This window comes from Salmo salar, chromosome ssa29 (genome assembly GCF_905237065.1).
Source record: "Salmo salar chromosome ssa29, Ssal_v3.1, whole genome shotgun sequence".
Lineage (NCBI taxonomy): Eukaryota > Metazoa > Chordata > Actinopteri > Salmoniformes > Salmonidae > Salmo > Salmo salar.
Genome location: NC_059470.1, coordinates 30,797,851 through 30,825,000, shown reverse-complemented (window position 1 = coordinate 30,825,000; position 27,150 = coordinate 30,797,851). Strand labels below are relative to the sequence as shown.

General features: G+C 45.8%; 1 protein-coding gene across 3 annotated transcripts in view; it reads left to right on the top strand.

The window, feature by feature from the left end:
* The window catches only part of LOC106590590 (catenin delta-2), a 595,078-nt gene that overhangs the window by 250,545 nt on the left and 317,383 nt on the right, over window positions 1-27,150 (top strand). For all 3 annotated transcript variants that reach the window (XM_045710618.1, XM_045710617.1, XM_045710619.1), the window contains 4 exons: window positions 4,918-5,038; window positions 6,147-6,369; window positions 6,597-6,720; window positions 10,057-10,177. In XM_045710618.1, the coding sequence (XP_045566574.1) occupies window positions 4,918-5,038; window positions 6,147-6,369; window positions 6,597-6,720; window positions 10,057-10,177 (589 nt within the window). The remainder of the gene's footprint in view (window positions 1-4,917; window positions 5,039-6,146; window positions 6,370-6,596; window positions 6,721-10,056; window positions 10,178-27,150) is intronic.

Below are 27,150 nucleotides of genomic sequence, written 5' to 3'. Positions count from 1 at the left end.
CCCTGCAAACTGGGAACATTCATAGAACATTAGATAACATTACCATTAAGTTGTAGTTAGGGTTTTATCTAACATTAGGATGATAACATCCCAAAAGCATTCAAAGAATGACAACAAAATTGTTGTTTTTGTTTTTAAATGTTTTAGATGAAATACCTATATTAACATTCACTAAAATGTTGTGCTGGACATCTGTAATAATAACATTCCCCCAAAATTCTCATTAGGTTTCCAAGTAATGTACTAACACAATGTACCAGGAATGTTTTCCCAGCAAACCAACATTTGTTGCGTGAATGTTCCCAGAACATTTGTTCGGTTGCGGCAAATGTTCTCATAACACAAAAATCCAGTCGCGCTGATGATATATACAATGTTTGTATAAAATATTCACTTGGTTTTACAAGAACGTTCCCAGAACACATTTTGTCTGTTCTTTATAGGTTCCCATAATGTTTCCTTCGTTTCTGGGAACATTGTGGGGATATGACAAGAGATAGGCTCCCAAAACACTAAAACTGTCCAATTGTGCTGACATTCAGATAATGTTTGTATTAGGGTGCTAAAAACATTCCTTTGATGTTGCAAGAATGTTGATAGAACAGCCTTTCTGAGTTCTTTAAAAGTTCCCAGAACATTTAATTAGTTTGTGGGAACAGTGTGGGTACATTACAAGAGATAGTATGCTCATTTGGGATGACATGTATACAATGATTACGTTAGGTTGCACAGAACATTCCCTTAATGTTGTAAGAATATTCTTGTGATATTCCAGATGGTTGCACAGAACATTCCCACAACGTGGCGTAATGTTCCTCAATTTCCAAATAAGTATGTTTTTATGACTTGTCACGTCCTGACCAGTAATAGGGGTTATTTGTTATTATAGTTTGGTCAGGACGTGGCAGGGGGGTGTTTGTTTCATGTGGTTTGGGCTATGTATTTAGGTAGAGGGGTATTTGTTTTATATGGTTCGGGGTGTGTGTGTATGTAGAGGGGTGTTGGATTTATGTGTCCCGGGGTTTTTGGTTTATGTTCTTGTTTTGTGTTCTAGGGTTTCTATGTTGTGTATTTCTTTGTTGGCCTGGTGTGGCTCTCAATCAGGAACAGCTGTACATCGTTGTTTCTGATTGAGAGTCATACTTAGGGAGCCTTTTTACCACCTGTCCCTTTGTGGGAGATTGTTTTTGCATCTCACACCACAAATGGACCAAGCAGCGGGGTAAGGAGCACGAGGAAGAAGGATGGACATGGGCGGAGATGAGGATGAGCATTTCCAGGGCTATGGAGGAGTTAAGGGAGCCCGAGAGGCAGCCCCAATAATTTTCAGGCTGGTGTGCGCAGTGCCAGCGCCCCGCATTTGCCAGGGGGAAGTGGGCACTCAGCCAGTACGGGCGGTGCCAGTCCTGCGCTCGAGACCGCCAGTGCGCCTCTACGGTCCTGTTCCTGCTCCTCGCACTTGCCCTGAGGTGCGTATCCATAGTCTGGTGTCTCCTAAACCAGCACCACGCACCAGGCTTCCAGTGGTTCAGCCCAGTCCAACTCGTCCTGTTCCTGCTCCTCGCACTAGCCCTGAGGTGCGTGTCTTCAGTCTGGCACATCCGGTACCAGCGCGACGCACCAGGCTTCCAGTGCGTCAGCCCAGTCCAACTCGGCCAGTTCCTGCTCCTCGCACTAGCCTTGAGGCGCGTGTCCCCAGTCTGGTACCTCCACTACCAGCCCCACGCATTAGGCTTCCAGTGCGTCAGCTCGGTCCCAGTCCAGAGTGTCTGGCAACAGTACCTCGTCCAGAGTGTCCGGCAACAGTACCTCGTCCAGAGTGTCCGGCAACAGTACCTCGTCCAGAGTGTCTGGCAACAGTACCTCGTCCAGAGTGTCTGGCAACAGTACCTCGTCCAGAGTGTCCGGCAACAGTACCTCGTCCAGAGTGTCTGGCAACAGTACCTCGTCCAGAGCGTCTGGCAACAGTACCTCGTTGCCGGACACTCTGAGTGCTCAAAGCAGGCACCGGCCATACTGGGTTATGGATGCGCACTGGAGGGAGAGTGCGAAGAACAGGCACAGGACGTAATGGATTCTGGAGGCGCACTAGAGAGAGAGCGCGAGGAGCAGGCACAGGACGTACTGTGCTATGGAGGCGCACTGGAGAGAGAGTGCGAGAGGCAGGCACATGCTTACCACAAAAAGCACGGGGAGTTGACTCAGGCCTCATCCCTGGCCCAGCCAAACTACCCGTGTGCCCTCCCCAAAAAATGTTTTGGGGGCTGCCTCTCGTTCTTCCTAGGTAGGCTCCAATATCTATCGATTACCTGGCCCCAAGTCCAGTTCCTCCTCTCCATCCACTCCGTATGTGACCAGGTGTCCATTTCTGCCCGGGCATGCCGCTTGATCCAGTCATGATGTGGCGTGAGAAGTGTGTGAAGTGCTCATATTTACTTTTAATGAAACACTGAAGACAAAAAATAACAAAACGACCAAACAGTTCCGTAAGGTACACTTGACAAGACGGAAAACAACTACCCACACCCACACATGAAAAACAGGCTGCCTAAGTATGGCTTCCAATCAGAGACAACAATAGACAGCTGCCTCTGATTGGAAACCATACCTGACCAAAACATAGAAAACCAAAACATAGAAATAGAAATCTAGAAAACCCCACATAGAAACAGAAAACCAAAACCACCCAAAACACCCACCTGTCACGCCCTGACCACTCTACTATGGAAAATGACCTCTTACATGGGTCAGGATGTGACATAAAGTTCCTGAAATGTTCTGTGGACCTCCAAGACAACGTAAAATCTATATTGCAAGTTCACAGAACGTCTGTCCTCGGTTGCAACATTCACTACCAAGTTCCAAACAGACTCTGGAAACAACGTCAGCACAATAACTGTTTGTTGGGTGCTTCATTAAATGGGTTTCAATGGCTGAGCAGCCGCACACAAGCCTAAGATCACTATACGCAATGCCAAGCGTCGGCTGGAGTGGTGTAAAGCTCGCCACCGTTGGACTCTGGGGCAGTGGAAACGCGTTCTCTGGAGTGATGAATCACGCTTCACCATCTGGCAGTCGGACGGACGAATCTGGGTTTGGCGGATGCCAGGAGAACGCTACCTGCCCCAATGCATAGTGCCAACTGCAAAGTTTGGTGGAGGAGGAATAATGGTCTGGGGCTGTTTTTCATGGTTCGGGGTAGAACCCTTAGTTCCAGTGAAGGGAAATCTTAATGCTACAGCATTCAATGACATTCTAGACAATTATGTGCAACAGTGTTTTGTGGTAACAGTTTGGGGAAGGTCCTTTCCTGTTTCAGCATGACAATGCCCTGTGCAAGGGAAAGGGCAATCCATGCAAAAATGGTTTGCCGAGATCGGTGTGGAAGAACTGGCAGAGCCCTGACCTCAACCCCATCGAACACCTTTGGGATGAATTGGATCACTGACTGCGAGCCAGGCCTAATCGGCCAACATCCGTGCCCAACCTCACTAAGTCCCTGTAGCAATGTTCCAACATCTAGTGGAAAGCCTTCCCAGAAGAGTGGAGGCTGTTAGAGCCGCAAAGGGGGGACCAACTCCATATTAATACCCACGATTTTGGAATGAGATGTTCGATGAGCAGGTGTCCACATACTCATGGCAATGTAGTGTGTTTGATTGTCAGCACAACTGGACAGTTTTAGTGTTTTGGGAACCTATCTCTTGTAATATCCACACAATGTTCCCACAGCCTAGAGGAACATTCTTGGAACCTTTAAAGAGCAGACATAATGTGTTTTGGGAACGTTCTTGTAACATTAGTTGAATGTTTTTTGCAGTCTAAAAGAAACATTGTAGAATTATCCGAACAACTGTGTTTTGGGAACATTTTATTTTTTATGTCCACAAAATGTTCACACCAGACTAATCCCACAACCTAATGAAACCATTTGGGAATCTTTAAAGAACATGTTAAATGTGTTCTAGGAACGTTCTTGCAACATAAGGCAAATGTTTTATACAAACATTCCATAATCATCATTATGACTGGACAGTTTTTGTGTTATGAGAACATTTGCCGCGACCTAACGAATGTTCTGGGAACTTTCACAGAACCAATTTTGGTTCGCTGGGTAGTCTGCTGAAGTAATGACTGCAGGTTTTAAAACGTCTTCATCCATTACTTCAGTGTCTGATGAATCAGTTATCATGGCCTTGTGTTAATGAGAGACACTGCAACCGAAGAGACATTGTAATCAGCAGACATGCTTTGGCTTATTATAGAGGGAAAATACAGCCTGGAGCCAGGAGCTTTCTGAGGATGTAGTGTGCGTGTGTGTGTGTGTGTTTGTATCTGCACATTGTTAAATCGTGTGTTCACTGCCAGCGAGCCTCAGCATGGGGCGTGTGACTGTGTGTAGTTCACCTTTAGAGAAATATGCATGGTGACTGTCAGTAGCATGAGGTGAAGGAGCTGAGCTAGGTGGAAACATATGCTGTGCTATTGTCTCTGAGGATCTAGAGGAATACATTAGATAACCCTGCACTGAGTTGGGATAGAAGCAGCTTTCTCACTGTGGCTTGGTGCAAAATGAATGACTTGATAGTGGACTTCAACTGGACAGGATATCAATCTGTTGCCATAAAAATACTGTTAGAGGTTATAGCTCGAATAAATCTGTCTGTTACCATATAGAGACTGTTAGAGGTTATAGCTTCTATGAATCTGTCTGTTACCATATAGAGACTGTTAGAGGTTATAGCTTCTATGAATCTGTCTGTTACCATATAGAGACTGTTAGAGGTTATAGCTTCTATAAATCTATCTGTTACCATATAGAGACCTACAGAAGTGGAAGAAGTGTTAGGTGTAATTGTAATTTCCTGTCGTCGTCCCCCTCTCTCCTGTCCTCTTTCCCGTCTCCCCCCACCCTAGGTGACGTCTAGTCGTGCCGCTCAGCAGAGGCAGCAGGCAGGGGGATGTAGTGGAGGAGACTCCTTCTCTCAGAGCCATGGCAGTGCCTTCCACCTACCAGATGCACAGCAGACCACTACCGGTATATATCTACATTATATACCTACAATGTGTACATACTATTGTATTGACTGAATGTAAAGAGAGATCATGTCATTCAAGAGACAAGGATCTACACACGACATCCAATCCTTTTAGCTTTTATTATAACTTATTGTATTATTACACAGTACATACCATTATACATAAAGATAATGTATTGTATTATTACACAGTACATACCATTATACATAAAGATAACTGAGACAGAGATAATGCCATAAAAGATGCAAGGAACTGAACATGGCATCCAATCCTTTCAGCTTCAGTGAGAAATTGCCCTTAGACACAGATCTAGAAGCAGCTTACCTTCTCCAAGTCCTAACCTTAACATTAGAGAGGGTACATGCTAACCTTAACATTAGAGAGGGTACATGCTAACCTTAACATTAGAGAGGGAACATGCTAACCGTAACCATTATAGAGTGTACATGCTAACCTTAACATTAGAGAGGGAACATGCTAACCGTAACCATTATAGAGTGTACATGCTAACCTTAACATTAGAGAGGGTACATGCTAACCTTAACCATTATAGAGGGTACATGCTAACCGTAACCATTATAGAGGGTACATACTAACCGTAACCATTATAGAGGGTACATGCTAACCGTAACCATTAGAGAGGGTACATGCTAACCTTAACCATTATAGAGGGAACATGCTAACCTTAACCATTATAGAGGGTACATACTAACCGTAACCATTATAGAGGGTACATACTAACCGTAACCATTATAGAGGGTACATACTAACCGTAACCATTATAGAGGGAACATGCTAACCGTAACCATTATAGAGGGAACATGCTAACCGTAACCATTATAGAGGGAACATGCTAACCGTAACCATTATAGAGGGTACATGCTAACTGTAACCATTAGAGAGGGAACGTGCTAACCTTAACATTAGAGAGGGTACATGCTAACCTTAACAATTAGAGAGGGTACATGTTAACCTTAACAATTAGAGAGGGTACATGCTAACCTTAACAATTAGAGAGGGTACATGTTAACCTTAACCATTAGAGAGGGAACATGCTAAACAGAGTTGTGCAGCCCTGTTTTAACCCCTGTTCCGTCTGATTCCAGGTCACTACTACCCAAGTTCCACTCTGCCCACCCAGCGTGTGAGTTCCCCTCTAACCGGAGGAGTAGGAGGAGGTGGAGGGTCTGGTTCTCCCAGCAAGCTTCAGCGCCTGGGTCCAGCCTTAGACACATCAGGCTACGCTACCACACAGCGCCTACCTTCTTCCTCCTCATCATCCTCACCCAACAAACAGTCCCCCGCCAACCGACTCGCCAAGTCTTACAGGTAGGGCCATGTCATTGGTTGGTTTGGAAGGGAAGTAAATGTCATTGGTTGGTTTTGGAGGGGATTGAATGTCATTGGTTGGTTTGGAAGGGGATTGAATGTCATTGGTTAGTTTGGAAGAAGAACAAAGTTATAATGATACTGCAGTTGTTATTAATTTCTCTGGATTTGAAAATGTATAAAATAAAATAAAAATGGTTTACAATAACTTAACGTTATGGTTACAGCACCTCTGTTTCCGTGACGACGACAGGAGGCACCGGGTCTCCGCTGAGGGTGGGGTCTCCTCCGAACTCCATTGCATCAGTTGGCGGAGGAGGGGCTAGCGCTTCATCATCCCCCCTGCACCAGGTGTGTATTGATACAAACAGTGCCTTCAGAAAGTATTCATACCCCTTCACTTATTCCACGTGTTGTTGTGGTCCAGCCTGAATTTCTCTCACCTACACTACCGTTCAAAAGTTTGGTGTCACTTAGAAATGTCCTTGTTTTTGAAAGAAAAGCACATTTTTTTGTCCATTAAAATAACATCAAATTGATCAGAAATATAGTGTAGACATTGTTAATGTTGTAAATGACTATTGTAGCTGGAAATGGCTGTTTTTTTTATGGAATATCTACATAGGCATCCAGAGGCCCATTATCAGCAACCATCACTCCTGTGTTCCAAAAGCACATTGTGTTAGCTAATCCAAGTTTATAATTTTAAAAGGCTAATTGATCATTAGAAAACCCTTTTGGAAGTATGTTAGCACAGCTGAAAACTGTTGTGTTGATTATAGAAGCAATAAAACTGGCCTTCTTTAGACTAGTTTAAATCAAATCAAATGTATTTATATAGCCCTTCATACATCAGCTGATATCTCAAAGTGCTGTACAGAAACCCAGCCTAAAACACCAAACAGCAAGCAATGCATGTGAAAGAAGCACGGTGGCTAGGAAAAACTCCCTAGGAAAAACTCCCTAGAAAGGCCAAAAACTAGGAACAGAAACCTAGAGAGGAACCAGGCTATGAGGGGTGGCCAGTCCTCTTCTGGCTGTGCAGGGTGGATATTATAACAGAACATGGTCAAGATGTTAAAATGTTCATAAATGACCAGCATGGTCAAATAATAATAATCATAGTAGTTGTCGAGGGTGCAACAAGCACGTCCGGTGAACAGGTCAGGGTTCCATAGCCGCAGGCAGAACAGTTGAAACTGGAGCAGCAGCACGGCCAGGTGGACTGGGGACAGCAAGGAGTCATCATACCAGGTAGTCCTGAGGCATGGTCCTAGGGCTCAGGTCCTCCGAGAGAAAGACATAAAGAGAGAAAGAGAGAATTAGAGAGAGCATATTTAAATTCACACAGGACACCGGATAAGACAAGAGAAATACTCCAGATGTAACAGACTGACCCTAGCCCCCGACACATAAACTACTGCAGCATAAATACTGGAGGCTGAGACAGGAGGGATCAGAAGACACTGTGGCCCCATCCGATGATACCCCGGACAGGGCCAAACAGGCAGGATATAACCCCACCCACTTTGCCAAAGCACAGCCCCCACACCACTAGAGGGATGTCTCCAACCACCAACTTACCGTCCTAAGACAAGGCCGAGTATAGCCCACAACGATCTCCGCCATGGCACAACCCAAGGGGGGGCGCCAACCCAGACAGGAAGACCACGTCAGTGACTCAACCCACTCAAGTGACACACCCCTCCCATGGACGGCATGGAAGAACACCAGTAAGCCAGTGACTCAGCCCCTGTAATAGGGTTAGAGGCAGAGAATCCCAGTGGAAAGAGGGGAACCGGCAAGGCAGAGACAGCAAGGGCGGTTCGTTGCTCCAGCCTTTCCGTTCACCTTCACACTCCTGGGCCAGACTATACTTAATCATAGGACCTACTGAAGAGATGAGTCTTCAGTAAAGACTTAAAGGTTGAGACTGAGTCTGCATCTCTCACATTGGTAGGCAGACCATTCCATAAAAATGGAGCTCTATAGGAGAAAGCCCTACCTCCAGCCGTTTGCTTAGAAATTCTAGGGACAATTAGGAGGCCTGCGTCTTGTGACCGTAGCGTACGTGTAGGTATGTACGGCAGGACCAAATCGGAAAGATAGGTAGGAGCAAGCCCATGTAATCCTTTGTAGGTTAGCAGTAAAACCTTGAAATCAGCCCTTGCCTTAACAGGAAGCATCAGCATTTGTGGGTTCGATCACAGGCTCAAAATTGCCAGAATCAAAGAACTTTCTTCTGAAACTCATCAGTTTATTCTTGTTCTGAGAAATGAAGGCTATTCCATGTGAGAAATTGCCAAGAAACTGAAGATCTCGTACAGCGCTGTGTACTACTCCCTTCACAGAACAGCGCAAACTGGCTCTAACCATAATAGAAAGAGGACTGGGAGGCCCCAGTGCACAACTGAGCAAGAGGACAAGTACATTAGAGTGTCTAGTTTGAGAAACAGACGCCTCATAAGTTCTCAACTGGCAGCTTCATTAAATAGTACCTGAAAAACACCAGTCTCAACGTCAACAGTGAAGACGCGACTCCGGGATGCTGGCCTTCTAGGCAGAGATGCAAAGAAAAAGCGTATCTCAGGCTGGCCAATAAAAATATAAAAGATTAAGATGGGCAAAAGAACACAGACACTGGATTGAGGAACTCTGCCTAGAAGGCCAGCATCCCGGAGTCGCGTCTTCACTGTTGACGTTGAGACTGGTGTTTTGCGGGTACTATTTAATGAAGCTGCTAGTTTATAAATTATGTCTGAGTGTTGGAGTGGGCCCCTGGCTATCCGCCAATAAAAAAAAAAGATAAGAAAATTGTGCCATCTGGTTTGTTTAATATAAGTAATTTGAAATGATTTATACTTTTACTTTTGATACTTAAGTACATTTTAGCAATTCCATTTACTTTTGATACTTAAGTATTTTTTAAACCAAAAACTTTTAGACTTTTACTCAAGTGGTGTTTTACTGGGTGACTTTTACTTTTACTTGAGTCATTTTTTTTTAAGGTATCTTTACTTTTACTCAAGTATGACAATTTAGTAATTTTTCCACCACTGGTATTGCGTTAGTGCCTTTTTGCAAACAGGATGTGTGTTTTGGAATATTTTTACTCTGTGCAGGCTTTCTTCTTTTCACTCTGTCATTTAGGTTAGTATTGTGGAGTAACTACAATGTTGTTGATCCATCCTCAGTTTTCTCCTACCACAGCCATTAAACTCTGTAACTGTTTTAAAGTCACCATTGACCTCATGGTGAAATCCCTGAGCGGTTTCCTTCATCGCCGGCAACTGGGTTAGGAAGGACGCCTGTATCTTTGTAGTGACTGGGTGTATTGATACACCATCTCAAGTGTAAGTATATATTCAACGTCTGCTTTTAATTTTTTTACCCATCTACCAATAGGTGCCCTTCTTTGCGAGGCATTGGAAAACCTCTCTGGTCTTTGTGGTTGAATCCACTTTGACTTTATAAGCTAATATCTGTAGGCCAGTGATGTGATCAAAAATCTAAATTTAATAAATGTTAAATTCAAGCTGTCTCACAACAAAGTGTGGAACAAGACAAGTGGTGTGAATACTTTCTGAAGGTATTACATACGTGGATATTCATTGCAAAGATGGAAGTGCACATTATTCTTAAGTGACATTAGATAATCGTGAATGTTGTACACATGTGATTCCCTAGATGAGTTCGGGCATAGGGAGCTACGCTACTCTGTCTCCTAAAAGACTGGCTGCTCACCACGCCTCCGACCAGTACAAGATATCACACGAGCTCTATGCTACTGCGACACTCCAGAGGCCCGGTAAGACTACGCTCAACACACACACACACACACACACACACACACACACACACACACACACACACACACAAACAGACACTCACATGCACACACACATACCTACACACACGCACGACGCATCCCTCAAGGTGAATCCCTATATGAACGCAATGCAAGCACTGAATCTTTCCCTCTCTGCTGTTATTTACTCTTCCGTATAGAGATAATTGGGTCCTTGGTCAATAGCTTGTCTTTAACATGTTATGTGGTCTGACTGTTGTCCTTGGTGTGAGGGAGTTGTTGACGAGGTTCATGGGGAGTGAGTAGCTCTGGTTTGTTAAGACAAAACTGTGGTTAGAAGCCAGACAACAAAGTTTAAATTAAGCCTCTAAAATCGATAGGTCAATATATCCTCAAGTAGCTGGGAGATAGTGAGCTGTCTAGCTGGGAGATAGTGAGCTGTCTAGCTGGGAGAGAGTGAGCTGTCTAGCTGGGAGAGAGTGAGCTGTCTAGCTGGGAGATAGTGAGCTGTCTAGCTGGCAGAGAGTGAGCTGTCTAGCTGGCAGAGAGTGAGCTGTCTAGCTGGGAGATAGTGAGCTGTCTAGCTGGGAGATAGTGAGCTGTCTAGCTGGGAGATAGTGAGCTGTCTAGCTGGGAGATAGTGAGCTGTCTAGCTGGGAGATAGTGAGCTGTCTAGCTGGGAGATAGTGAGCTGTCTAGCTGGGAGAGAGCGAGCCGCCTAGCTGGGAGAGAGCGAGCCGCCTAGCTGGGAGATAGCGAGCCGCCTAGCTGGGAGAGAGTGAGCCGATAAGCTGGGAGATAGTGAGCCGATGAGCTGGGAGAGAGTGAGCTGTCTATCTGGGAGAGAGTGAGCTGTCTATCTGGGAGAGAGTGAGCTGTCGAGCTGGGAGAGAGTGAGCGGTCAGTTATGTACAATAGCGAACCAATCATTTGGTAAACCGACATGGCAACAAGAACCCTACAAGCCATGGCTTCCCTCAGCAGAAAAGACAAGGAACAACTTGGAGATGCAAACAAGCGTAATGAACAGCTAAAGGATATCCAGGAAATCGTAGCTAAAATGCTCTCAATGCTCACCAAAACAAACAAACTGTTGCAATCTGTGATGAAAAAAGTAGATTTGCCAAACATGTTAAGTAGTCTATCATGTTAGACATGCACCAACAAAGCGTGCGCATGAGCGAACCTTTTGGAAACAAAGCTGCAAACTTTTGGAACATGAATTGGACCAGCAAGAAAATAGAATGAGATGAAACAACATGAGAATATTGTCCTTACCGGAAGACGAGGAAAAAGGGGACCTTTCCAGCTGGAACGATGCCGTAGGATTGGCGTAAAACAGAAGAACGCTAAATACCCTTATATGGTAATCTTCAAGATGTAGACGTATTAGACCAAAGTCAATATTCTGAAAGCACAGAGATCAAAAAACCAAGGCCAGTCCATTCCATTCATCCAGGATCTGTCTGATAGGCAGCGGGGAAAAAAAGCCACAAATTCATTCCGATCAGAATAGTCACTAGAGAAAAGAGGAATCAAATCTCAGCTCTGCTTCCCGGCAGTGCTGTGGGTAGAGAAGCTAAAGCAAAGGATGGAATTCAGAAGAGCCGATAATCCCTTCCATTTCAAGAAGAGCCCCTTCCTCTGAGAAGAGGAAGAAGTAGGAAAAGGCGATAACCACATTAGGCCACATACAGGATGCCAGCTCATCGTAAACTGAGACAATATTCTTCCCCCTCCCCCCAATAAAATCTATACGCTACTTTCCCCAAATAATTCTTCATCTATATGAAGTAACAATAGAAGCCAATGGGCTACGTGGACATTGGAAAGACAGCATATATAACTGCTCAATGGATGTGTTGTGAATAGAGCAGTTGTGGTGACCGTATTACCACCACACCAGACTAGGACTGTTACAGTGACTGTATTACCACTATACCAGACTAGGACTGTTACAGTGACTGTATTACCACCACACCAGACTAGGACTGTTACAGTGACCGTATTACCACTATACCAGACTAGGGCTGTTACAGTGACCGTATTACCACCACACCAGACTAGGACTGTTACAGTGACCGTATTACCACCACACCAGACTAGGACTGTTACAGTGACCGTATTACCACCATACCAGACTAGGACTGTTACAGTGACCGTATTACCACCACACCAGACTAGGACTGTTACAGTGACCGTATTACCACTATACCAGACTAGGACTGTTACAGTGACCGTATTACCACCACACCAGACTAGGACTGTTACGGTGACTGTATTACCACTATACCAGACTAGGGCTGTTACAGTGACCGTATTACCACCACACCAGACTAGGGCTGTTACAGTGACCGTATTACCACTATACCAGACTAGGGCTGTTACAGTGACCGTATTACCACTATACCAGACTAGGGCTGTTACGGTGACTGTATTACCGCCACACCGGCGGTCACGAGTTATGAAGGCAGTCAAATTTAGTCATTGTAATTAGGCTTTTCCAAGTTTTGATGCTGCTGATGCTACTCAGCACTGTATTGTCCCTCTAATCACTCTAACATCAATGCAAATGTGATCAAAAATCAAATCAAACACTTCATGAGAGCCCACGAGCTCATTTTGCACAACATTTCTAAAGGCTATGCCTACTATATTTATTTATCATCTTTCCTAATATTAAGCACATTGCTTCTCTTTACAACAGGAGTACAGCCTAGCTGGCTGCCATGAAAATGAACCACAGGAAAAGCGACCTCCATTCGTTGTTGAAGTGCATACTGTAGATTACATGTATTTTGCTCCCCGTTTCAAGACAGATGCATGATACCAATCCATTCTAAATTAAAACAAATGTCACCTATATATTATTTATTATATGTAAAGACAATATTAAGTCAATAATAGTCTGATGGGTAACAATATTAGCCTACCACTTGTGAATTATATATTATCACTTGTGAATGACAAAGTATCACTTGTGAATTATATATTATAATGCCCAGCTTGTGTGCAGTAAGACAGGAAACAACGCCTTAAAAAAAAGAAAATCATAGTCGCACACCTCATGTAGCCTAGCCCATAGGTCTATATGTTTTAATAAGGTTAGTATCACACCTCATGTAGCCTAGCCCATAGGTCTATATGTTTTAATAAGGTTAGTATCATACCTCATGTAGCCTAGCCCATAGGTCTATATGTTTTAATAAGGTTAGTATCACACCTCATGTAGCCTAGCCCATAGTCCTATATGTTTTAATAAGGTTAGTATCATACCTCATGTAGCCTAGCCCATAGGTCTATATGTTTTAATAAAGTTAGTATCACACCCCATGTAGCCTAGCCCATAGGTCTATATGTTTTAATAAGGTTAGTATCACACCTCATGTAGCCTAGCCCATAGTCCTATATGTTTTAATAAGGTTAGTATCACACCTCATGTAGCCTAGCCCATAGGTCTATATGTTTTAATAAGGTTAGTATCATACCTCATGTAGCCTAGCCCATAGGTCTATATGTTTTAATAAGGTTAGTATCATACCTCATGTAGCCTAGCCCATAGGTCTATATGTTTTAATAAGGTTAGTATCACACCTCATGTAGCCTAGCCCATAGTCCTATATGTTTTAATAAGGTTAGTATCATACCTCATGTAGCCTAGCCCATAGTCCTATATGTTTTAATAAGGTTAGTATCATACCTCATGTAGCCTAGCCCATAGTCCTATATGTTTTAATAAGGTTAGTATCACACCTCATGTAGCCTAGCCCATAGTCCTATATGTTTTAATAAGGTTCGTATCACAACTAAAGTGGACAAATAACTTCTTAAAAATAAGCACATTAATCTGCTTTACAAGGGGTGTTGAGACTACATTTTTACATAATTTGCTCATAAAGCAACACGTGAGTTTCAAGTTTAGGGAAGATAATTTTCCCCATATAAAATGCACCTTTATAATAAAAGCATTTCATGCATAATTGCATTTGCGGTCACTTTTGATAATGGTGTTTTCCTGCTAATGGAACATTCACGCTTATAGCCTACTACCATGTGCGCATTGCTGCGCTTATGATGTCAAGAAATTGCCTAATAGTTTATCAATATTTTAAGCTAAACGTTCTGATCTGTTGTGTCAAGCTCATTGCATAATTATATATTTTTATGCTAGTGGTTGTATTAATTTGGGATCTATCACATCCTACAACTGTCCCAGACTATGTTTGGAATATTTATTTTACACACAGAATAGAATAGGTTCACTTTTGTACTAATGGGGATAGTAGATTGACATAGGCTAGTGCTTTTGCTGTTCGTTAGACCTTAAGCATTTTGTTGGCTGACGAAAAATAAATGTGGACAGTTCTTCCAAGATCTTCAATATGCACTTCGGAATTGGATAAGGACACGCGCAGTTGGGTCCCCGATGTGTCTGTCTTCACTTGTAGCCTGTGAGAAAGACCCAATCACGTGACAGAGAGTCATGTGAGAGCTTAAGATTGCACAGAAAAAGGCATGGATTTTTTTAGGGTGCATTACGGCCACAAAGGGGATGCCGCAGTGAAATTAGAGGCATTATCAAGTGATTGTCACATTGTGAATGAGATACTTTTGGAGTGTGTACAGCCTGCGCAAAAACCAAAGCAGAGCTCATGCCTTTTTTCAAACCATCATTAGAGTCTCATCATGCAGCCTTACAATATATTAAAAATCAACACATAGGCCAACGTTTGTAGAATAACTAAAGTTACATTAATACATCTCAATTAAGCATATATGTAACGCCCTGGCCATAGAGAGGGTTTTTTTGTTCTTTATTTTGGTTAGGCCAGGGTGTTACATTGGGTGGGCGTTCTATGTTCCTTTCTCTATGTTTTTGTATTTCTTTGTTTTGGGCTGTGTGTGGCTCCCAATCAGGCACAGCTGAAGCTCGTTGTTGCTGATTGGGAGTCACACATAAGGAGCATGTTTTTCCTTTGGGTTTTGTGGGTAATTGTTTCTGTTCAGTGTGTTACCTGTCAGTACTGTTTGGCTGTCGGTTTTCCTGTTTTTTTGTATAGTGTTCTTTCGTCAATTAAACATCTATGATGAACACTAACTCCGCTGCACCTTGGTCTACTCTCTCTTCAGACAGCCGTTACAATATAGGAGTACCTATTTCTTTGTTCACCGCTCAACACAGAATAGCTGCATGTGCGCACAAAATATTTCAGTTTTATTCAGCTTTATTCAATTGTATTCTTCACACTATGTGACTCAACACTGTACACGTCAGCGACTGAAATGACTGCAACACTTAACAAAGATCTGCAGTTAGTTTCAGAGTGGGTGGCAAGGAAAAAGTTAGCCCTAAGTATTTCTAAACCTAAAAGCATTGTATTTGGGACAAATCATTCACTAAACCCTTAACCTCAACTAAATATTGTAATAAATGTGGAAATTGAACAAGTTGATATGACTAAACTGCTTGGAATAACCCTGGATTGTAAACTGGCATGGTCAAAACATATTGATGCAGTAGTAGCTAAGATGGGGAAAAGTCTGTCTATAATAAAGCACTGCTCTGCCTTTTTAACAACACTATCAACAAGGCAGGTCCTACAGGCCCTAGTTTAGTCAGACCTGGACTACTGTTCAGTCGTGTGGTCAGGTGCCACAGAAAAGGACTTAGGAAAATTGCATTTGGCTCAGAACAGGGCAGCACAGCTGGCCCCTGGCTGTACACAGAGAGCTAACATAAATAATATGCATGTCAATCTCTCCTGGCTCAAAGTGGAGGAGAGATTGACTTCATCACTACTTGTATTTATGAGAGGTATTGACATGTTGAATGCACCGAGCAGTCTGTCTGAAGTACTGGCGCACAGCTCGGACACTCATGCATACTGTAACGTTCGTCGCCTGGTGACGAGGAAGCGGACCAAAACGCAGCTGGGAGCGAACACATGTTTATTCAACACACTGGAATTAAACATGTACACAAAAATCAAGAAAAATGCAGATACGTTACGTGCTCAAACAAAGAGACAACACCCCACAAACAGCGTGGGGAAAACAGCAACTTAAATGTGATCCCAATCAGAGACAATTAGCGACAGCTGTCTCTGATTGGGAAACGACAGAACCCAACATAGAAATAAACCCACCTAGAGCCTACACAAGGCTAAAACGTATACCAAACACAAACCAATGAAAAATACCTAACATGACACACCCTGACCCAATATACCCGAGTTCACCTGGTCAGGGCGTGACAGAACCCCCCCCAACGGTGCGTACTCCCGGCGCACCAAACTTAAGTCTATTAGGGGGGGGGGGGACCCGGGCGGGCGCCTCACCCTCGGTGGAGGCTCTGGCCCCGGGCGTGTTCTCTCCCCCGCCTTCACCTTAACCCTACCCCTCTGGCCCGGACTGGACCACTGTGGAGCGGCATGCTCAGGCTCCGGAGTGGAGCCGTCGACCGAAACAGGATTGGGGACACGCACCACTAACCTGGTGCGGGGAGCAGGGACGGGCCGGACAGGACTGGGGACACGCACCACTGACTTGGTGCGGGGAGCAGGGACGGGCCGGACAGGACTGGGGACACGCACCACTGACTTGGTGCGGGGAGCAGGGACGGGCCGGACAGGACTGGGGACACGCACCACTGACTTGGTGCGGGGAGCAGGAACGGGCCGGGCCGGACTGGGGACACGCACCACCAACCTGGTGTGGGGAACAGGGACGGGCCGGACAGGACTGGGGACACGCACCACTAACCTGGTGCGGGGAGCAGGGACGGGCCGGACAGGACTGGGGACACGCACCACTAACCTAGTGCGGGGAGCAGGGACGGGCCGGACAGGACTGGGGACACGCACCACTAACCTGGTGCGGGGAGCAGGAACGGGCCGGACAGGACTGGGGACACGCACCACTAACCTGGTGCGGGGAGCAGGGACGGGCCGGACAGGACTGGGGACACGCACCACCAACCTGGTGCGGGGAGCAGGGACGGGCCAGACAGGACTGTGAACACATACTGGTGACCTGAAGCGTGGAGCCGGTTTAGCCACTCGTCCTGGCTGGATGCCCATCCTAGCACGGCATGTGCTGGGCATGTCCACCGGACGCACCGGGCTGTGCGGGCGCACTGGCGACACAGCGCGCAACTCCGCATACCATGGCTTGGTGCGGGGAGCAGGGACGGGCCGGGCAGGACTGTGGACACGCACCACTAGCCTGGTGCGGGGAGCAGGGACGGGCCAGACAGGACTGTGAACACGTACTGGTGACCTGAAGCGTGGAGCCGGTTTAGCCACTCGTCCTGGCTGGATGCCCATCCTAGCACGGCATGTGCTGGGCATGTCCACCGGGCTGTGCGGGCGCACTGGCGACACAGCGCGCAACTCCGCATACCATGGTTCCTCCTCCAGATCTTCCCTCTGCAGGTCCTCAATCAACTGCCTCATCATCTTCGTCTCTTCCTCCGCCGTCATCCCCCACGAGAGCAGTGGTCTGGGCTCTTCCTCTGCCCTTCCGGACCACCCCATTAGCCCCCCCCCAAAAAATTATTGGGGGTGTTTTCCGGGCCTCCTCGACCGCCGCCTGCGACTCCGTCTACCGGCTGGCTTTACCTCCTCGACCTGGGAATCCTTCCGCCAGGGTCCTTTCCCCGACATTATCTCCTCCCAGGTCCAGAACTCCTTCCCCTCGCGAGCCCATCTCTCGCGCTCCTTTTCCTCCCGCTGCTTGGTCCTGGTTCGGTGGGGTGTTCTGTAACGTTCGTCGCCTGGTGACGAGGAAGCGGACCAAAACACAGCTGGGAGCGAACACATGTTTATTCAACACACTGGAATTAAACATGTACACAAAAATCAAGAAAAATGCAGATACGTTACGTGCTCAAACAAAGAGACAACACCCCACAAACAGCGTGGGGAAAACAGCAACTTAAATGTGATCCCAATCAGAGACAATTAGCGACAGCTGTCTCTGATTGGGAATCGACAGAACCCAACATAGAAATAACCCACCTAGAGCCTACACAAGGCTAAAACGTAAACCAAGCACAAACCAATGAAAAATACCTAACATGACACACCCTGACTCAATATACCCGAGTTCACCTGGTCAGGGCGTGACACATACCCCACAAGACATGCCACAGGAGGTCTCTTCAGAGTCCCCAAGTCCAGAACAGACTATGGGAGGCACACAGTACTACATAGAGCCATGACTACATGGAACTCTATTCCACATCAGGTAACTGTGATGCAAGCAGTAAAATTAGATTTAAAAACAGACAAAAAAACCACCTTATGGAACAACAGGGACTGTGAGGCAACACAAACATAGGCACAGACACATGCATACACACACACATGATAACATACGCACTATACACACACACACACACACACACACACACACACACACACACACACACACACACACACACACACACACACACACACACACACACACACACACACACACACACACACACATGGATTTAGCACTGTAGATATGTGGTAGTGGTGGAGTAGGGGCCTGAGGGCACACAGTGTGTTGTGAAATCTGTGAATGTATTGTAATGTTTTTAAAATTGTATAAACTGCCTTAATTTTGCTGGACCACAGGAAGAGTAGCTTTAATGGGCATCCATAATAATACACATACAAAAATACTATAAAATAATATAAAATGGCCTCCCGAGTGGCGCAGTGCATCGCAGTACTAGCTGTGCTACTAGAGAGCCTGGTTCCAGTCCAGGCTCTGTCGCAGCCGGCTACGACCGGGAGACCCATGCGGCGACGCACAATTGGCCCAGCGTCGTCCGGGTTAGGGGAGGATTTGGCAGGGATGATCCCGGCAGGGATGTTCATCGTGCACTAGTGATTCCTGTGGCGGGCCGGGCACGATGCACGCTGACACAGTCGCCATAGTGTACGGTGTTTCCTCCGACACATTGGTGCGGCTGGCTTTCGGGTTAAGTGGGCATTGTGTCAAAAAGTAGTGCTGCTTGGCTGTGTTGTGTTTCGGAGGACGCACGGCTCTCGACCTTCGCCTCTCCCGAGTCTGTATGGGAGTTGCAGCGATGAGACAAAACTGTAACTACCAAAACCACGAAACTGGGGAGAAAAGGTGGTCATATAATACAAAAACTATAATAACACTATAAAATAATGCCACGGAATTCTAAGTAAATCTTGTCTGCTAAATGAACTAGTAGCCAGATAAGGACAACTCAGAGTATGCTATTCTGTTCTTCTGAAATAGACTACATTTTCTTCATATCATGTTTCTTTCGACCTGTCTAAAATAAATCATATATTTATTGTGAAGGTGTAGGCTATAATACATAGATTTATTAGACTTTTTAAAATGTAGATTTGTTTCAAAGGTCTTCATCAGTGGCTTGTAGGAAGTGGAAGCCAGGAGATGCTAAATGTGTTTATGTTAATTAACGGTCAATTACCTTGAGACCGACAGTTATTTGCTTGACCATCACTGGCTGAAGAAATTTCCAGACAACCACGCTCCTAGTTGTGTACACGTGTGTAGCTGTGGATGTGTGTGAGAGAGTGCGTTTGTGTATATGAATGGGAGGGTGAGAGAAGAGTGAGGGATGCTGAATATTACATTTTGGAGGGTGAGGGAAGAGTGAGGGATACTGAATATGATATGTCGGAGGGTGGGAGAGAATGCATAGGGTATATGTTGGGCGTGAATGAATGAGAACGGCAAAGTAAGTCGATGGATGGGTGTAAGTATGTCCAAGAGATGGGGAGGGTGGAAAAGGATGGGAGGTTGGGACAAGCTTGGCTTGGGAGGATAACTGTGGGGAAGACTGGGAGGTAGGGACAAGCTTGACTTGGGAGGATAAGGGTGGGCAAGGCTGGGAGGTTGGAACAATTTTGGCTTGGGAGGTTAAGGGTGTGCAAGACTGGGATGTAGGGACAAGCTTGACTTGGGAGGATAATGGTGGGCAAGGCTGGGAGGTAGGGACAAGCCTGGCTTGGGAGGATAAGGGTAGGGAAGACTGGGAGGTATGGACAAGCTTGACTTGGGAGGATAAGGGTGGGCAAGGCTGGGAGGTTGGAACAATTTTGGCTTGGGAGGATAAGGGTGGGCAAGACTGGGAGGTAGGGACAAGCTTGACTTGGGAGGATAAGGGTGGGCAAGGCTGGGAGGTTGGGACAAGCTTGGTTTGGAAGGATAAGGGTGGGCAAGGCTGGGAGGTTGGAACAAGTTTGGCTTGGGAGGATAAGGGTGGGCAAGACTGGGAGGTAGGGACAAGCTTGGCTTGGGAGGATAAGGGTGGGCAAGGCTGGGAGGTTGGGACAAGATTGGCTTGGGAGGATAAGGGTGGGCAAGGCTGGCAGGTAGGGACAAGCTTAGCTTAGGTGTGCATGGATGGGAGGTTGGGACAAGCTTGGCTTAGGTGTGGTAATGGGGGGTGGCAAACTGAGATGGGGGAGGTTGGGATGGGGTTGGGTTTGGCTTAGGAAAGAGAGAAGAAAGGATTTAACTATACGACAATGTAATTGAATGCATTGTTGTTACTTGCAAAACGTTACTGTAAAATGAGTTCTGGACAGATTAGGAGATGATGTCGATCATTATTATTCCTTGTTATTTTAACTTGTTATGCATAGGGGGCAGTATTTTCACGGCCGGATAAAAAACGTACCCGATTTAATCTGGTTATTACTCCTGCCCAGAAACTAGAATATGCATATAATTAGTAGCTTTGGATAGAAAACACTCCAAAGTTTCTAAAACTGTTTGAATGGTGTCTGTGAGTATAACAGAACTCAAATGGCAGGCCAAAACCTGAGAAGATTCTGTACAGGAAGTACCCTGTCTGACCATTTCTTGGCCTTCTTTGTCATCTCTATCCAAAACAAAGGATCTCTGCTGTAACGTGACATTTTCTAAGGCTCCCATAGGCTCGCAGAAGGTGCCAGAACGTTGAATGATGACTTTGCAGCCCATGGCTGAAAAACAGTAGCGCATTTGGTAAGTGGTCGATCTGAGAACAATGAGACGGGTGTGCGCGTGCACGTGAAGAGTCCATTTTAGATTATCAGTCTTTGAACGAAAACAACGACTCCCGGTCGGAATATTATCGCTATTTTACGAGAAAAATCACATAACATTTTATTTTAAACAGCGTTTGACATGCTTCGAAGTACGGTAATGGAATATTTTGAATTTTTTTGTCACGATACGCGTCCGCGCGTCACCCTTCGTTACCCTTCGGATAGTTTCTTGAACGCAAGGTCAAACAAGGTCAAACAAATTGGTATAATTTAAGGCCATGTGTAATAATGCAGATGGGGTGACTAGGGATGGGGGTGTGGCACTAGAGATGGGGTGACTAGGGATTGGGGTGTGGCACTATGGATGGGGGTGTGGCACTATGGATGGGGGTGTGGCACTAGGGATGGGGGTGTGACACTAGGGATGGGGGTGTGACACTAGGGATGGGGGTGTGACACTAGGGATGGGGGTGTGGCACTAGGGATGGGGGTGTGGCACTAGGGAGGGGGGTGTGGCCCAATAACAGACCCATCGTTCTACACTAAGGTGCTGCGCTGTGGTTTTATGATGATATTTATAGAACCGTATTATAATACCATCCATGTTTCCTGTATGTGTGTTTGTTGAATGTCGTCTCTTCTAAATACCGCATTTATACAGAGTCGATGCTTCAAGGGGCTCGTTGTAGAGAACAGAACACAGGCCAAGGTTGTGCTGTTTGCAGAGAGTTCTGTTGACATGAATGTAGACACATTCTATGAGATGGCCTTAGCTGTTGTCAGGTCATTTTCTATTCCATCAGTTCCAGAGATTAGACTAAATTCCATTGTCAGAATTGTGAAGCGATATTATTCTTAGCATATAATTTGTTTCTCCTTTTGAAACAAGATGGGAGCTGACAGTGAACACACACTCCTAGCTATAGCATGACTGCCGTGCTGAATGTTTGGGTTGTGTTGCGCCAGCTACTCGTTTAATCATAATAAAGTCTTGATTCAGAAGTTTGATAGTCATTGACATTGAGCAGAAACATCAAAGTAAGAACTTCAATGCCTTTGTTTATAGAAGGAGGTAAATCCCCAGGAGCAGCGGGCTAAATAATTACTTAGTGGTGCCGTGCTGTGGTTTTCTCATCATATTTATACAGTACCTTATTATAATACCGTCCATGTTTCCTTTTTAGCACACAGACAGGAAGTTAAGAGCAGAACACAGGCAGCAGGGGACTTTTTTGCATATTCCTTTTCTTTTCTCCTTCTTGTGTTTTTTTGACTGTATATAGTGTCATGGGAGGCCAGTTCCCTCTCTCCCTCTCTCCAACCGTCCCTCTCTCCATCCACCCATCCCTCCCTCCTAGCTTAAGTTGTACACTTTGATTTGGGGAGCCTCAGCAGTGACTCAGTAAGTGTCCATGAGACATCAAAGAAGGGAGGGAAGAGAGGAGAAGAGAGGTGGATGACAAAAATGAAACAGGCAACGAAGGAGTGTGTCCATTACTCTAATTAGCGCTCTCCTTTTCTCTATTCCCTTCATCCTCTCTCCTCTTTTCTGTCCACATTCAAACACTTATTTTTGTAAATAACCATCAGTGGAGTGTCAAAGGGAGGCTGCTTCCTTCAGTTTATAACTAATTATCTAGTCTTAGTTCTCTCTCTCTCACACACACACTCCCCTCTCTCTTTCTGTCTCTCTCTCTCTCTCTCTCTCTCTCTCTCTCTCTCCTCTCACCCCCCCTTCCCTCTCCTCTCCATCTTCACTCCTCTCATCCTCCCGGGCAGGCCCTGCCATACATTTGTGAAGCGGTGTAATTAACAAGCGATCAGTAAGGAAAGGTCATAGGTGTCTGTGTTCCGGGACTCCTGCCAAGAGGAAGGGGAAACACATACAATGTGGAAAAGGTCGTTTTACATCCTACTATTTTTATTGCTGCCGTTAGACAATGTGCTCTATAGATATTACAGTACATTACAACATCTCTGTCCTCCCTACACAGCAGCATAGTAAATGACCCTCTCTATCACTAGGGATCAGCACAATATACACTATAGAAATATCGCTGTCAGGAACACTATCTACTGTTGTAGCGCCACTGACATTCTCCTCCTCACTCTCTCCTCCTCTCCCCTCATCCCTCTCTCCTCATCCCTCTCTCTGCCTCCCCCTCATCTCTCCTCATCCCTCTCTCCACACTCCCTCTCTACTCTCCTCATCCCTCTCTCCTCCTCCCTCTATTCCTCCCCCTCTCTTCTCATCCCTGTCTCCTCATCCCTCTCTCCACACTCCCTCTCTACTCTCCTCATCCCTATCCCTATCACTCTCTCCTCATCCCCCTTCCTCTCTCCTCATCCCCCTCCATCTCTCCTCATCCCCCTCCCTCTGTCCTCCTCACTCTCTCCTCCTCCCCCTCCTCTCCTCTCATCCTTCTCTCTGCCTCCCCCTCATCTCTCCTCATCCCTCTCTCCGCACTCCCTCATCCCTCTTTCCTCTCCTCCTCCCTCTCTTCCTCCCCCTCCTCTCTTCTAATCCCTGTCTCCTTATCCCTATCACTCTCTCCTCATCCCCCTCCCTCTCTCTTCATCCCTCTCTTCCTCCCCCTCCTCTCTTTTCATCCCTGTCTCCTCATCCCTATCACTCTCTCCTCATCCCCTCCCTCTCTCCTCATCCCCCTCCCTCTCTCCTCCACTCTCTCCTCCTTTCCCTCCTCTCTCCTCATCCCTCTCTCCTTGTCCCTCTCTCCTCGTCCCTCTCTTCCTCCTCCCTCTCTTCCTCCTCCCTCTCTTCCTCCCCCTCCTCTCTTCTCATCCCTGTCTCCTCATCCCTATCACTCTTTCTTCATCCCCCTACCTCTCTCCTCGTCCGTCTCTCCTCATCCCCTACCTCTCTCCTCATCCCTCTCTCCTCTCCTCCTCTCATGAGTTCCCTCTTCATCCGTTGATGGCATTTCCTCCCGATCCCCCAGTGTAGACACACATTTCCTCACGATCCCCCAGTGTGGACACACATTTCCTCCCGATCCCCCAGTATAGACACACATTTCCTCCCGATCCCCCAGTGTAGACACACATTTCCTCCCGATCCCCCAGTGTAGACACACATTTCCTCCCGATCCCCCAGTGTAGACACACATTTCCTCCCGATCCCCCAGTGTAGACACACATTTCCTTCCGATCCCCCAGTGTAGACACACAAACGCTTGTCCTCTCTAATGGTGCTGGACAGATTCAGGCCTCTCACTGTCCGGGGTTTAACCTCATTGGGAAAATGAACCAAGTGTGTGGTGTGTATGTGTGTTCATGTGTATGGAGAGTTTTCCAATAATATCCCATTGTACCCTGGAGAAGACAGGACTAGAGGTTCTGGGGGGTGGTATAGTAGACTGGAGAAGACAGGACTAGAGGTTCTGGGGGGTGGTATAGTAGACTGGAGAAGACAGGACTAGAGGTTCTGGGGGGTGGTATAGTAGACTGGAGAAGACAGGACTAGAGGTTCTGGGGGGGTATAGTAGACTGGAGGAGACAGGACTAGAGGTTCCGGGGGTGGTATAGTAGACTGGAGAAGACAGGACTAGAGGTTCTGGGGGGTGGTATAGTAGACTGGAGAAGACAGGACTAGAGGTTCTGGGGGGTGGTATAGTAGACTGGAGAAGACAGGACTAGAGGTTCTGGGGGTGGTATAGTAGACTGGAGAAGACAGGACTAGAGGTTCTGGGGGGGTGGTATAGTAGACTGGAGAAGACAGGACTAGAGGTTCTGGGGGTGGTATAGTAGACTGGAGAAGACAGGACTAGAGGTTCTGGGGGGGTGGTATAGTAGACTGGAGAAGACAGGACTAGAGGTTCTGGGGGTGGTATAGTAGACTGGAGAAGACAGGACTAGAGGTTCTGGGGGGGTGGTATAATAGACTGGAGAAGACAGGACTAGAGGTTCTGGGGGTGGTATAGTAGACTGGAGAAGACAGGACTAGAGGTTCTGTGGGGTGGTATAGTAAGTAGACTGGAGAAGACAGGACTAGAGGTTCTGGGGGGGTGGTATAGTAGACTGGAGAAGACAGGACTAGATGATCTGGGGGGTGGTATAGTGGACTGGAGAAGACAGGACTAGAGGTTCTGGGGGTGGTATAGTAGACTGGAGAAGACAGGACTAGATGATCTGGGGGCTGGTATAGTAGACTGGAGAAGACAGGACTAGAGGTTCTGGGGGGTGGTATAGTAAGTAGACTGGAGAAGACAGGACTAGAGGTTTTGTGGGGTGGTATAGTAAGTAGACTGGAGAAGACAGGACTAGAGGTTCCGGGGGGTGGTATAGTAGACTGGAGAAGACAGGACTAGAGGTTCTGGGGGTGGTATAGTAGACTGGAGAAGACAGGACTAGAGGTTCTGTGGGGTGGTATAGTAAGTAGACTGGAGAAGACAGGACTAGAGGTTCTGGGGGGGTGGTATAGTAGACTGGAGAAGACAGGACTAGAGGTTCTGGGGGGTGGTATAGTAGACTGGAGAAGACAGGACTAGAGGTTCTGGGGGGTGGTATAGTAGACTGGAGAAGACAGGACTAGAGGTTCTGGGGGTGGTATAGTAGACTGGAGAAGACAGGACTAGATGATCTGGGGGCTGGTGTAGTAGACTGGAGAAGACAGGACTAGAGGTTCTGGGGGGTGGTATAGTAAGTAGACTGGAGAAGACAGGACTAGAGGTTTTGTGGGGTGGTATAGTAAGTAGACTGGAGAAGACAGGACTAGAGGTTCTGGGGGGTGGTATAGTAGACTGGAGAATACAGGCTAGTAGAGACTAATATCGACAAGTAGAGACGAATATAGGCTAGTAGAGACTAATATACTGTAGGCTAGTAGAGGCTATTACAGGCTAGTGAAGTTTAGTAGAGCCTATTAGAGGCTAGTAGAGCATATTAGAGGATAGTAGAGGATAGTAGAGACTAATATAGGCTAGTATCGGATAATATAGGCCAGTGGAGGCTAATAGAGAATATTAGAGGCTATTAGAACCTATTAGAGGGTAGACGAGACTAGTAGATGCTTATCGAGGATAGTAGATACTAATTTAGGCTAGTAGAGACTAATATAGGCCAGTAGAGCCTATTAGAGAATATTAGAGCCTAGTAGAAGCTATTAGAGGCTAGTAGAAGATATTAGAGGCTAGTATACTGTGGGATAGTAGATACTATTAGTGGCTAGTAATGTCTAATATAGTCTAGTAGAGACTAATATAGGCTAGTAGGGACTAATATAAGCTAGTAGAAACCAATATAGGCTAGTAGAGGGTATGATATGCTGGTAGAAGCTAGTAGAAGCTAGTAGAGGATAATAGAGGCTATAAGAGACTATTAGAGAATATTAGAGGCTAGTAGAGCCTAATACACTGAAGACTTGTAGAGATTATTAGAGGTTAGTAGAGGATATTAGAAGCTAGTAGAGGCTAATATACTGAATGCTAGTAGAGGATATTAGATGCTATTAGATGCTAGTAGAGGCTAGTAGAGCCTAGAAGACACTAGTAGAGGATTTTAGAGGCTGGTAGAGCATATTAGAAACTAGTAGAGCCTATTAGAGGCTAGTAGAGTCTAATATAGTGTAGTAGAGACTAATATAGGCTAGTAGAGTCTAATATGGGCAAGTAGAGACGATTATAGGCTAGTAGAGAGTAGTATAGGCTAGTAGAAGTTAGAAGAAGCTAGTGGAGGATATTGGAGGCTAGTAGAGCCTAGTAGAGGATATTAGAGTCTGGTGGAGGATAATATACTGTAGGCTATTAGAGGCTATTAGAAACTAGTAGAGGTTAATATAGGCTAGCAGAGGCTAATATAGGTTAGTAGAGACTAATATAGGCTAGTAGAGACTAATATAGGCCAGTAGAGACTAATATAGGCTAGTAGACTAATATTAGAGATGAATATACTGTAGAGAGCCTATAGACTAATATACTGTAGACT